This window comes from Belonocnema kinseyi, chromosome 3, assembly GCF_010883055.1.
Source record: "Belonocnema kinseyi isolate 2016_QV_RU_SX_M_011 chromosome 3, B_treatae_v1, whole genome shotgun sequence".
Classification (NCBI taxonomy): Eukaryota; Metazoa; Arthropoda; class Insecta; order Hymenoptera; family Cynipidae; genus Belonocnema; species Belonocnema kinseyi.
The window spans coordinates 61,325,822-61,337,810 of NC_046659.1; the positions used below are offsets into that span (position 1 = coordinate 61,325,822).

An 11,989-nucleotide genomic window follows, 5' to 3' on the forward strand; every position below is an offset into this window, starting at 1 on the left:
ATTCAAAAATTCCAAAAACTGACGTACAGAGCACGAGTTGAAGTGAAAAACGGATTAAAATCAACTTTTTCAAAAAAGTAAGTTTTTTGGCTTTAATTTTTATACTAAAAAAGTTACAACTTTTTGTCTTAAGAAAAAAAGATGCGCAACAAAATTTTACATCCATATATATCTTTTGAAAATTAAAATTCGAAAATTTTTTCTAAAGCCTCCAGGGGACTTCGTTTTCGCACGAAAAAATTTTATGTGCCCTTATTGCATCCGGACCCACAATTATCCTTAGGTGTGCCGTACGATGGTCGAACACAGAGTGAGATTAACGACGCCGAGACCAGAATTGGTTCACGACTACCTAGTCGTGGATATTAATTGTCGACTGTGTGTGTGTGTGTGTGTGGGTGTCGTATTGTGGTGGTCAAGCCCACCGGCCCGAAGAGTATCTAGTGAACAGAAATACAAAAAGTACGACGTAGTTAGTGATGATTTGTTATTATTCATTTCACTACGCCCCCCCCCCCCCCCCCCCCCCCCCCCCCCCCAGTCTAGTGACAGCTATGAGGCTCGTTACAGTATCTAAGCCTCAACAGGATTTCCAAGGCAACAGGCCATTCCCATTGAGGATTCTGTCCTATGACAGGACCGAAGGATGTCTACTCGACCAGGTACGGCTCACCAAAAATAAATTAGATCCTTAACCAAGCCGAATGGGCGCGATAATTAAAACAATTTGGGCGTGATATATTATATCACGTCACAACTGCCCACCTCTTAGATGAGGCATCACCGGGCCGAGCAAGTACCCCCCATCCCCCCTTCAAGTGCCAACACTGAGATCCAGACTGGTGGGTTACTAATACTATTCGTAAATTAATTATTTATACCTTAATCTAGTTATTTCAGCATCCAATCAATTCATCCTATTAAGATAATAGAAAAGGAAAAGAGCATTAACTGTTTTTGCACTCGTTAATCCTTATTTAAATAACGTTGAGTACTAAATACCTGAGGACAGGGCTGGTGAATGAATATAAACGTGGACCAATCGATTACATAAACTGATACTGAGATTTAATATCCGGGGGTTGAGCCACCCCGATGGCTTACAGAAGATAATAGAAAAAAATATAGTAATATTTATAATATCGTATTCAAGGGTTAACACTGCCCGAATAATAAAACAAAACTAAACAAACTAAGGAATAAACTAGCCTGAATCGGTGAACATGCTTCCGCTTACTGCTGTCCCTACCTGGCTTCACGCCTGGCCTATTGCGGGTGGAGCCTCGGACAGTAGTTATATTTATGGTCCATCAATCCGCATTTGGCGCATGGCTTAGCAGCGTTCTTGCCCCAATACGAGGGGGTGAGCACCCTTCTAAAAGTTGGGTCCACCTTCAGCCTTCTCCACACCCTATGGAGCAATGGATTTGTCGCTGGGGGAGACTCCACTTCCGGCGGCACCACCGGCCCCTCCGCCTGGGCTGCCCTGTGTTGAGGCTGTGTTGAGGCGCTGTTGCTCCCCCTCCCGACTGCTTCAATAGGTGCGTTGCCACCAGGCCGGGAACTTGCCCCCGATTCCAAATCTGACCCAGAACTTAATTCCGAATCGGATTCCCGCGCGTGAACCTCTACGGGGTCAATCACGCCCCGAGCGTATAGCTCCTCCAGACGGATGCCGCTTTCGTCGTGAAGCCCGCCCAAGTACTCCCTATACTTGAGTTGCTGCTCCTCGGACCGCGGTTCAAGAAGGTGGCACGACTCCCCGAGCTTTTTAAAAATGTGCAACCCTCTCTCCATTCTCACAATGGCCCGCCCGTCCTCCAGGCGCCAGCCCACCATTTCGTCTCTGAAACCTCTCTGAAGGAACATCTGAAATTAAAATTTTCTTATTCTAACTATCCTGAAAGAAGCCTAGTCTACTGACTAACTACCGAACTTTCTGACATATAATGCTAATGTATCTTAATCTATTTGGGTTGCCTTATAATTAGGACGAGTAGGGCCGATTCCGAAGTTTCTTGCGGCTCGGGTCCTCGTCGACCTCTGGATCCGCCCATCGTTTACGGTTAGGCTCCGCGACCTACACCATTTCTTCCCCCGATTCGTCCGATGCTACCCATTCTCCTTCCCCTTCCGAGTCATGGATTTCGAGAAGTTCCCTATCTAAGGCCGCTACCTCCTCCGGCGTCAGTTCCTCATCCTCCGGTTGATCTGGGTCCACGTACTTGAACAACTTAGAAACGTGATATCTCCCCTTTAAACCCCCCTCTTGTGATGCTAACTCATAAACGCCGTGTGAGCAAACCTTTACTACTACGTAAGGCCCTCAAATGGTTTCACCAACTTACTCGAGACTTTTTGACTCTTTCTGGAGTAGAAATGTGCCGGTTTCTTAACCAGGTCGCCTATTCTGAATGAGACGTCTCTGCGACCCCGGTTATAATATTTGGATTTAGGAATGCCGGAGTACATCGTGTAGTACTGTGCACTGACGTGTTATACGCGAACATGAATTCTTTCAAGTGTACATCCCATTCCCGGTGATCTTGCTTCACGAATGAGACTATCATAGTCTTAAGGACTCGATTAGTCCTCTCAACCGGATTCGCCTGGGTATGCTATACCGGGCTAAACGATCGGTGGATATTATATTCCCTAGCCATTTCGTTCAATGCGTTGTTCGCGTACTCACTGCCCCTATCCGAATGAAATACTTCCGGTGTGCGCCAACGAATAATAATTAAATCCTCAAAAGTATTGTTGATGTTGGCTGCATTCGCCTTTTTTAGAGGGGCTACTTCCATCCATTTAGTAAAAAGGTCCTGGTATACAACCAGATACTCATTACCTTTCTTACTTCTTGGGAATGGGCCCATTACGTCCGTGACCACTACAGCCCACGGCTCTTGAACTAGGCGATGACCCATCAACCCCTTCGGACCTGACTGGTCCGATTTGGTCAATTGACAAGTCTCACACCTGTTAATGAAGGTGCTGATGTCCTTGAACATCCCCGGACAATAGTAGCGCAACTTGCTCTATAGAAGGTCTTTTCAATGCTCATATAACCGAGTTCAGGGTTTTCATGCACCTCTCTCATCACTTCATTTCTCTGATCATGTGGTATGACCAGTTCCAAGGCATCTACGTCATCCAGGATATCTTCCAGTAGGGGGTTGTTTTGATATCGATATAACCGACCATCAACTACCTTCCAACTTCTATAATTAGTTGGAGTGTTTATAACCGCCTGACGGCACCTCTCTGGTTTCAGCATGGCCAACTGAAGATTCTCCTCTTCCTCGTAGAACCGCGAAAGCGCGTCTGGAACATGGTGCATCGCCCCCTTCCTATGCACTACATCGAAATCATACTCCAAAAGATCGAGTGGCCATCTAGCCAATCTACCAGTTGGGTTCCGAAGGTTGCAGAGCCATCTTAAGCTGCTATGGTCGGTAATGACTGTAAAATGATACCCCTCCAAGAAGTACCTGAATTTCTTGATCGCCCAGACTACAAATAGGCATTCTCGATACGCCAGAATTGGTGGTGAGATTAATGCCTTTTTGATTGTCTGGAACGCCTCCTCCTGTTCTTCACCCCAAATGAACGCCTGATTTTTCTTAGTTAAGCGTGTTAAAGGTTCACAAATCCTGGCATAGACCCTAAATGAAACGTCTATACCAAAATGCTGCTCCTATGAATCGGCGGACTTGTCGTAATCTAGTCGGTCGAGGGCATTCCAATATTGACCGTAATTTATCCTCGTCGACGTTGAGACCAGTCTGATTCACTACAAAACCCAGATATTGGACCTGTAGTTTACAAAAGTCGCATTTATCAGGGTTGAGAGTCAACCCAGCTTCCTGAACCCGTTTGATGGTTTTCTCTAACCAATAGAGATGTTCTTCGAATGACTTAGTTACGACTATTATGTCGTTCAAGTGCGCGAACACCTTGCTCTCATTGGTCAGGGGAATCTACTGATATGCCTTATTTAGGTCAAGTGTCGAAATATGTCGAGCTGAGCTCGATAATATCATTATCAATAAGTTTCTGGGCTTCACTTAGTAGAGCTGCAAGAAACCTTTGGTGACATGCGATAGTTCCTTTGTCTAATTGGAGAACTTCCCTGAGTGTCGATCGTATGCTCGACAAACTTGGCCGCGGGAAGTTTCTCCGGAGGCGAAGGAAGCCGATTTAGAAATAAATTGAGTTCTTCCCTTTCCCCTTCCGACAAGGTGGCAATTCCTTTGCAAGTCTCGGGCTCGCCTTCGTCCACCACCCCACAAGAAAACTTTATGAGTGGCTCGTCAGCCAGGTCTGGTATTATTCTAACGGCTACCTCGCGGGTCATACCTCCCAAACCGATGGGGATTGAAGCTACACCCATGATGAACTCTAAGGTACCATTTGCCATCATGACCGCGCCCCTCCCACTCAAGTTGATTTTAATATTACCCGCTTTAGCAATTTCTAGCCCATTCGCTCCCATTAAAGTGTTCGTTGATCCTGTGTCCACCAATGAAAGACATGCTTTACCGCCTAACACGACGTCAATATAGGGTCGTGCGGCTTTACATTTATTTAGATTAGGGCTGAACGGTGAACCAGAATTATAAACACCTTCATCCAGATCGTTCACGATCTGTGATTCACTTATCTCCGATTCTTCTGAGTCCTGGCTTAATTGATTGAAGTCGCGATCGACTCTAGAATTTGAATTTAATTAACCAGAGTTGTCCTTAACTCGAGGATTTAAGTTGAATTGATGTGAGTTTTCGCAACTCCTGATGCTTCTATATTGAGGTGGTACAGCTCATCCGTGGCAGTGTCTAGTGTATCCCGCCCATATGACTGGTTGTCTGAGCTGTGTTGACATTGATAGGTGATTGAATCGGCCCTGTTACTCATAGCTTGGGTCTGCTTAGGTATAAAGGGAGCAGCATCGACCCGAATTTTGCTCTCCCTTATTGATTTCCCTGGCAATATGCCGAGTCACAAGTACTTTTTAATTGATCCGCCTTGCCACAGTTATGACAAAACTTACGCCACCTAGTTGGACACTTCTTCTAATGATGATCATCACCATTGCAATTGAAACAAGGTGGTTCCTGTTTAGGCTGGATCCAGGACTTCCGATTTCTACCTGGAGACCTATCCCTAGGGGACCCTTTTGATTCTTCGAAGTCTTTATGCTCGTCCGACTTTGACTTCCTATTCTCGGATTGCTGCCTATTTTACTCGACTTATCCGAAGCTGATGGGTCCTTTTTGCCGGCCGAGTCTCTCTTATCTCGAACCATTACCAAGTCGAAAAGGACTCTTGCTAGTTTATCAATAGCTGTGTCGGAGTTAGCCTCTTTAACTGCACTTCCGCCTGAGCCTTTCTTCATTGGCGTATAGGCAAACTCAGGGAAGAATGACTCCTCTCGCTTAGTAGGTTGCCTATCATTGTCCATTGGACTTAGCGTTCTCTCTGCGTCAGCTGCCAGAAACGCCAATCCATTGTAGTCAAAGAATTCGTGACGCCTGACCTACCGTTTAATATCGGAACGTAAGTTAGTATACGCCCGATCCATTTGCTCTTAAAGAGTCACGGGCCTCGAGAACCTTCGATATAGGCCCTGGATACAGATGAGATAATTGGATGTCAATTCATCCTTTCCTTGATATCTCTTAGCCACCTGTTCGTCCAGCTTCCACTGATAATGAATATTGCCAAACTAGGCCCGAAAGGCGGCTTTAAATTCTGCAGGTGAGCCATGCCCATCGGTTCATACTGAACCATTCGGCCGGTAGGTCGTCCAGTAGAAATGGCATAGCAGTCAGCGACCTTCCCCTTCGAATTCCCGAGTGCCCGGGCCATACGACTCGTACGGCGGGCTTTGAGCAAACTGTTGGAAGGCTTGATTTGGGTAACACCCCCCTGCTGAAGCGATTGCACCATAAATAGGGGTGCTATTTGAAATTGGGGGGTTTGTAATACCTCATTGATGAGTGGGCGTATTCGCGATACCCGGCCTAGTATGCGACACGGGTCCAACTATACCCTGCGAATTGCTCCGGCCTAGTACGCGACACGCTTGCATTATCTGATGGCACGCTGACTTGTGGTGGCTCCCCCTTTATACGCGAGCCATCCAATTCACCCTGTTCACAGTTACTAAAGTTATGCCCCGTTGCGTTCATCACTCGCCCGGGTCCTGTGGTTTTTGGTATGGCTTCTAACCTATGTGGGATGGCTTCTGTCCTGGTTGCACCAAAATTTTCAGCCCTGAAATTCTTGGTAGGGGTGTTTTCTATTGGGACATCATACTGAAGATTACCCTCAAAGTTCGGTGCCGCATAGGGCTGATTAGCCGCCCGGATGCGTGACTCACACGCGGATTCATGTTCACGCGACGACGTTCGGTACCTATAACTAGAACTCATGTTATTCGTATTGGACCCAACCGTGGTAAAAATCAGGGTGCTGCTGCCGCTAACCGTCGTAGTGACAGTGCTTGATATGAGATTTGCGATTCTTACTGTAGGGATATACTTATCTGGAACTGACGAATAATATGGCGGATGGGGGTGATTAGTCACATTATTAGCAACTTTTCTATGTTTAGGATCATTAGTGGCTAGGTGTTCGTTGTTAGGGCTTGAGACGCCTGACCAAAAATCGGGCCTCATCACTAGACTGAGGGTGGTTTCTTTAAACCTCTCGAAAAGTTCAGCTGTGTCCTCGACCGCATCCGCAGTGTCCCTTAATTGGGCTAAAATTTCGACGGGGTCAATTTTGAAAATTTATTTTCTTCTTTAATATCTTCGCTGGACCAACGGATACCCGACATTGGATTGAGGTACCTCAAATTCCGAATTTTCCAACATTTTGCTTGAATATAATGGAAAATGCCTACCGCTATTTTCCATCCTTATTTAATCAGGAAGGGTCAGAAAATGTCTACCGCAATTTTCTTTTACTTATTTAATTAGCACAATCAAATTCTTCCAATAGTTTTATTCAATCTTCTAAAATTAAATAATGAATTCGTCATACGACGCAAGCTCAAACTTTCATAATTGAGCGTGAGTCCCATGAGAGCAACGGCAAAAGTTGATATTACTCTTCTTATTACTAAATTCAAGCTGTTCAAACTTTTATCACGTCTGATTGAACAGTGCGGTGAAACCTCAGCGATGACTCATCAAAATCGCTGCGACTTCATTTATGTCACTACGATTCCTTTAAGTTTCAATAAACCCCGATTTCTGACCAATGAGTGAATAGGATACTATTAATTTACATCCAAACAATTAGAGTTTTTAAATTGTTTGAATTTTTGACTGGTTGAAGTTTCCTCATTTAATCAATTAAACGTTCATCATTTAATTAGTTTTTGCAATAAATTGAATTTTATCTATTTATTTCAATTAATTTTCACTCAATCAAGATTTCTTTGTTTAGTTATTTAAACTTCAATCACTCAATCGATTTTCGAACAATTGAATCACATTCACTCAGTTAATTTGTAATTAATTAAACTGCCAAGTATTCAACTAATTTTCAATGGATTAACCTTTAATTTTAGGCTGCCAGGCTATTGGCTATTGCTAGGCCAATTAGTTAAGTCTTAAAACGAATGGGAGTTACTAAATTGCCTGAAGGGCGCCAGATCGTTTATAAATTTCCTAAACTCCCCTAAACGATCAAAAGAAAATTTTTAGGATATTAGTTTACCTATCACTCATGATTTTAGTTTCATTTCTTTTAACTCCTGCTAGCCCAACACAGAGAGGGGTGAGATTAGGAACAATTGAGCAAGGAAGACAACGACTCAAAGACACACGTTAAACACATTTAAATAAATGACATAAGACCAAGAATACGGGTCACAATCAGGATTTATTAACTGGCATGGAATGCCTCACAACGTTCAAATAAGCCCGCAAAGAAAACCCATTAAGCATACTCTTACAGGACTGTATCATTGTCCAACCGTGAATGACGACCTTCCAAAGTTGTGGTCCATGAATAACCTGTAAAGTCATTTGAGGCTACGAGCATCTGGGATTGTCGTACACAAATCGCTTAGTCATTTAATTAAGGACCTTCCAACATTGTGGTCCATTAATGACCTGTGAAGTCATTTGAAGTTACCACCATCTTGGATTGTCGTACGTGAGTTACCAATGCGTAAATTAAACAGAAGCTCTCCGGATTTTCACCTAAAGGTCTGGGTTTGATTCTTGCTAGAAGCATTTTGCGATTTTTTCTTAAATCAAGATTTTTGTCTATTGCAATTAACTATTCAGTTATTTCAATAAAATCTAAATTATCATTTAAAAAATGTGTTAGATACTACAAAATGAGTTTTTCCAACGTTTATCACTTGTTCAATTATATGCAAACAATATTCCAATTTTTTAATAAAAATAGTAAACGTTAAAGAAACTAATTTTTTAAATAAATATTTTGTCATCATGGAAATAAATTTAATAATTAAGTCTAAATAACTCTATATTTTATTCTTGATATTTCAGAAATTGTATAAAACTCTGCCCAGTTATCGCTTATATCTGTGGCTTTTAATTAGTTCCATAAACTTTAAAAAACTTACATTTTCGTGTATGACTAGTGAATACATTAGTACTTTCTTTTATATTTTATAAAAGAAATATCCCTACTGATTGCAGGATTCATACAAATTTTTTAAACAGTAGTAGGTAACAAACCAGCGACTACTACAAACTATGTGTTGCTCGCCAACTACACAGGATGGCACGTAACGCATGACCACGATATGGAGTGAAAATTAAACTATTTCACAGAGGATATCAGCATGAATACGTTTTACTTTTATATTAACGTAATGTACCCACCATGGATGAAAAGCGAAAAATACAACTTGTTCAAGGATGTTCGTGGATAATCATACTACTTCTTGCATAAACATATTATGGCTCGTTACTATCTGGAACGTTTGTCCAGCGACTTAGATGAAGTAGAATATATAGATTGGGACAAACCCATTGTGGCTGGATATTACCCAAGCATGGTTCATCCCACAGGACAATCGTACCAACAACGTCCATCTTGGTCCAACATACACATTCACAAATACAGTTACGTCGAGGTCATGACCATTTGCACCTTTAAACTTTATATTCTGACCTGAACACTACTTGATGGTTTTTAAAATGTTTAGAGAATCAACAGCATTGAATCCCGAGTGAGCATGGCAATTGACAGTGGAAGAGTCGTGATGCAAGAAAAGAAATTCGATCTCTATGAGAATGAGATGCAGGATATAAATACTATGGGAAACATGATCCAAGGAAACATGGATTCTCCCTTCCTTAGATTCTACGATTCCATGGGCAGACTTTCTAAGAATATTCTGGGGTATGGACATGAAAGATCATCGAAATACCATCCAGATCTTGGTGCTGTTGATATTAGCATGACTAGCATGAGAGACCCAGGATTCTATAGAATGTACAAGAAGATCGTCAGGTTTTTTCTAAAGTGCGTATCTAAACAAGGTTCCTTTTTTCGTTGATTATAATGAAAGTGTGATTTTGTAATTGATACAATTGTTTCATAGATACAAGAGCAACCTTCCAAAGTACACACGCGACCAACTAGTCTTCCCTGGTATCAAAATTGAGTCCGTGGTTCTGGATGAACTGGTCACCTATTTTGAATATTTCGAATCCATGATCAGCAATGACGTCGCTATGCACAGCCACAATGAGGCACAATCCCTCTTCATCAAGGCGCGTCAACAACGATTGAACCATAAACCATACAGTTATCACCTAACCGTAAACAGCGACAAGGCCACAAAAGGTTGGGTGCGTTTTTTCCTAGGTCCAAAATACGACGTTCATGGACATGAGATTGACATAGTGGACAACTGGATGAACTTCTTTGAAATGGACAAATGGACTGTTGAGGGTGAGTACATGAAAATTAATTTGCCCGTTCGCGTTGCAAAACTTCTTTTGCTTTTTAACTATTAGGCTATTTGTCTATTTTCACTCTCCTTATCTTGAAAACCTATTTTCCTCTAATGAAGTTCCAAGAACTGAATTTTACAATATGGTTTTGCAGGCCCTCGAAGGAGGACAAATTTATAAATATTCTTCTCAGATGTACGGATATCCTGATCGCATGATGCTGCCAAAGCGTAAACCCGAAGGAATGGTTTTCAAACTCTTAGTTTACATTAGCCCTTATGACAAATCTAAATCCACGACTGTAGAAATCTCTGTTTATGGAGAGAAACATTTTGAGTTTAAACCTATGGGGTTCCCATTGGACAGACCAATGCACTACGATAAGACTGTTTCCAATATGTATTGGAAAGATGTTGTTATTTTCCACAAGAACATTGAGGATATAAACACGACTGTCTAACTCAAAACTAATGACTATAATTTTATTCGAAGCAGTAAGATGATCTTATAAATAATAGATTCGAATGTATCAAAAATTACTATAGCATTACTGATCACGACAATTTATTCTAGAAATTAGAGAATATATAAGAATAAAGAGTATGTGTAATGCATTCCACCCGTTCAATAAACTTTTTTATTTTCCTTTGAAACAAAATATAAAGTTAAGAAAGTGTATTAAATGCAAATTTTGACATTGTGCAAAAATGTGTTCAGGTTGAGAACATGAGTCGAAGTAAGATAAAAAACAATTTTGTCCTATTTTCCTCGATAACTATGGCTGAAAATATTACTTTCTTTTACGAAAATCTTTTGTTCACAAACTCAATCATTTTTGTATACAATTATAAAATTTGTATTGGAAAACGTGAACACAGATAGCCTATTTTTCGCGTCCAATTGACCAAAATAATGTATAAGTGCAAAAGGACACCGTAATCCACTTTCGGTTAGAAAATAATGCTATTGACAAGCCTCCATTTAGTTTTCAACAGTTCACCATTTTTCAGAAATTTTTAAATAAAAATAATATTTTTTTAAAATCTACAAAACATATTTTCTGCAACTAATATCTCAACAGAAGTTTCTCTATAAACAAACGCAAAACTTAAATGATGACATAAAAAGTTTCTCACTAGAATATCTATTGAAATTATTAGACCTTCCATTCTTATTAATAGATGGTAAATGGTAACCAGGTAACGTGCGATGATATGCGACTGAGTAAATAATTAATTATAAATCAAGTAAGAAGTATAATATGACATACTTCAGACCAGATCAAAAGACCTCGATGATATTAAGAAGATCCTATATAATCAATTATCAATGCTACTAGAATAAAATTCATGCACGTTCAGAGAATTTAAAAAAAAGTGAGGAATTTCGGGCACATTTAAGAAAAGTCAAGTTTGCAGCACTATTTTTTAAACAAGAGACAATGGAAAACAATTCATAAATACGAAGAAAACATTTGTGAACGAAGTGCAGTTAACAAATTTAAAAAATATAAAAATTGATGATCAAAATGACAAAAATGTGTAACTATACTATCTTCAGTTCTAAGCAAAAAAGGAACCCCCGGTGGTTTCTAACACGTTCTTTCCAATAACAAAAAATGTCCGAAAATATCACGTTTTTTATTTAAAAAATACATCTGTTCTGAACATTGTAAATACAATCCGCTATCTGAATAAGGCCGCCCTGAATATATAAACTTCGTACTTGCGGGGGGGTGGGTTGACGAGCGGCTCTATTAAGGAAGAGCGGACGTGAATTCGATGGCGCTTCCACGTGCCAAGAGTGATGGAAGGTGAGTTCCTCGAAAAATCCTCCCCTACCAGCCCATGTCCGGTCTTATTCAGAAAGCTGACTGTAATACTTGTATTACAGAGCCTTTACGTTACAGATTGCAGTATGAATTGTTTGAATATCTTCATTAGAACTGAAAATAGTACAGTTGTACATCTTTGTAATTTTAAGCAACAATTTTTATTATTTTTTAAATTTGTTAACTGCATTGCCTCTTGTATAAAAAA

At 40.8% G+C, this 11,989-nt stretch overlaps 1 protein-coding gene across 2 annotated transcripts in view; it reads left to right on the top strand.

Annotated features, from left to right (window-relative positions):
• The window catches only part of LOC117168710 (larval serum protein 2-like), a 12,540-nt gene extending 2,330 nt beyond the window's left edge, over window positions 1–10,210 (top strand). The window contains exons 2-4 of one of the 2 annotated variants that reach the window (XM_033354416.1): window positions 8,685–9,516; window positions 9,596–9,948; window positions 10,105–10,210. In XM_033354416.1, coding sequence (XP_033210307.1) covers window positions 9,227–9,516; window positions 9,596–9,948; window positions 10,105–10,130 — 669 coding nt within the window. In that variant the 5' untranslated portion in view covers window positions 8,685–9,226 and the 3' untranslated portion in view covers window positions 10,131–10,210. The remainder of the gene's footprint in view (window positions 1–8,684; window positions 9,517–9,595; window positions 9,949–10,104) is intronic. The other variant, XM_033354415.1, reaches the window with a different exon arrangement.
• The last annotated feature ends 1,779 nt before the right edge of the window (window positions 10,211–11,989 follow it).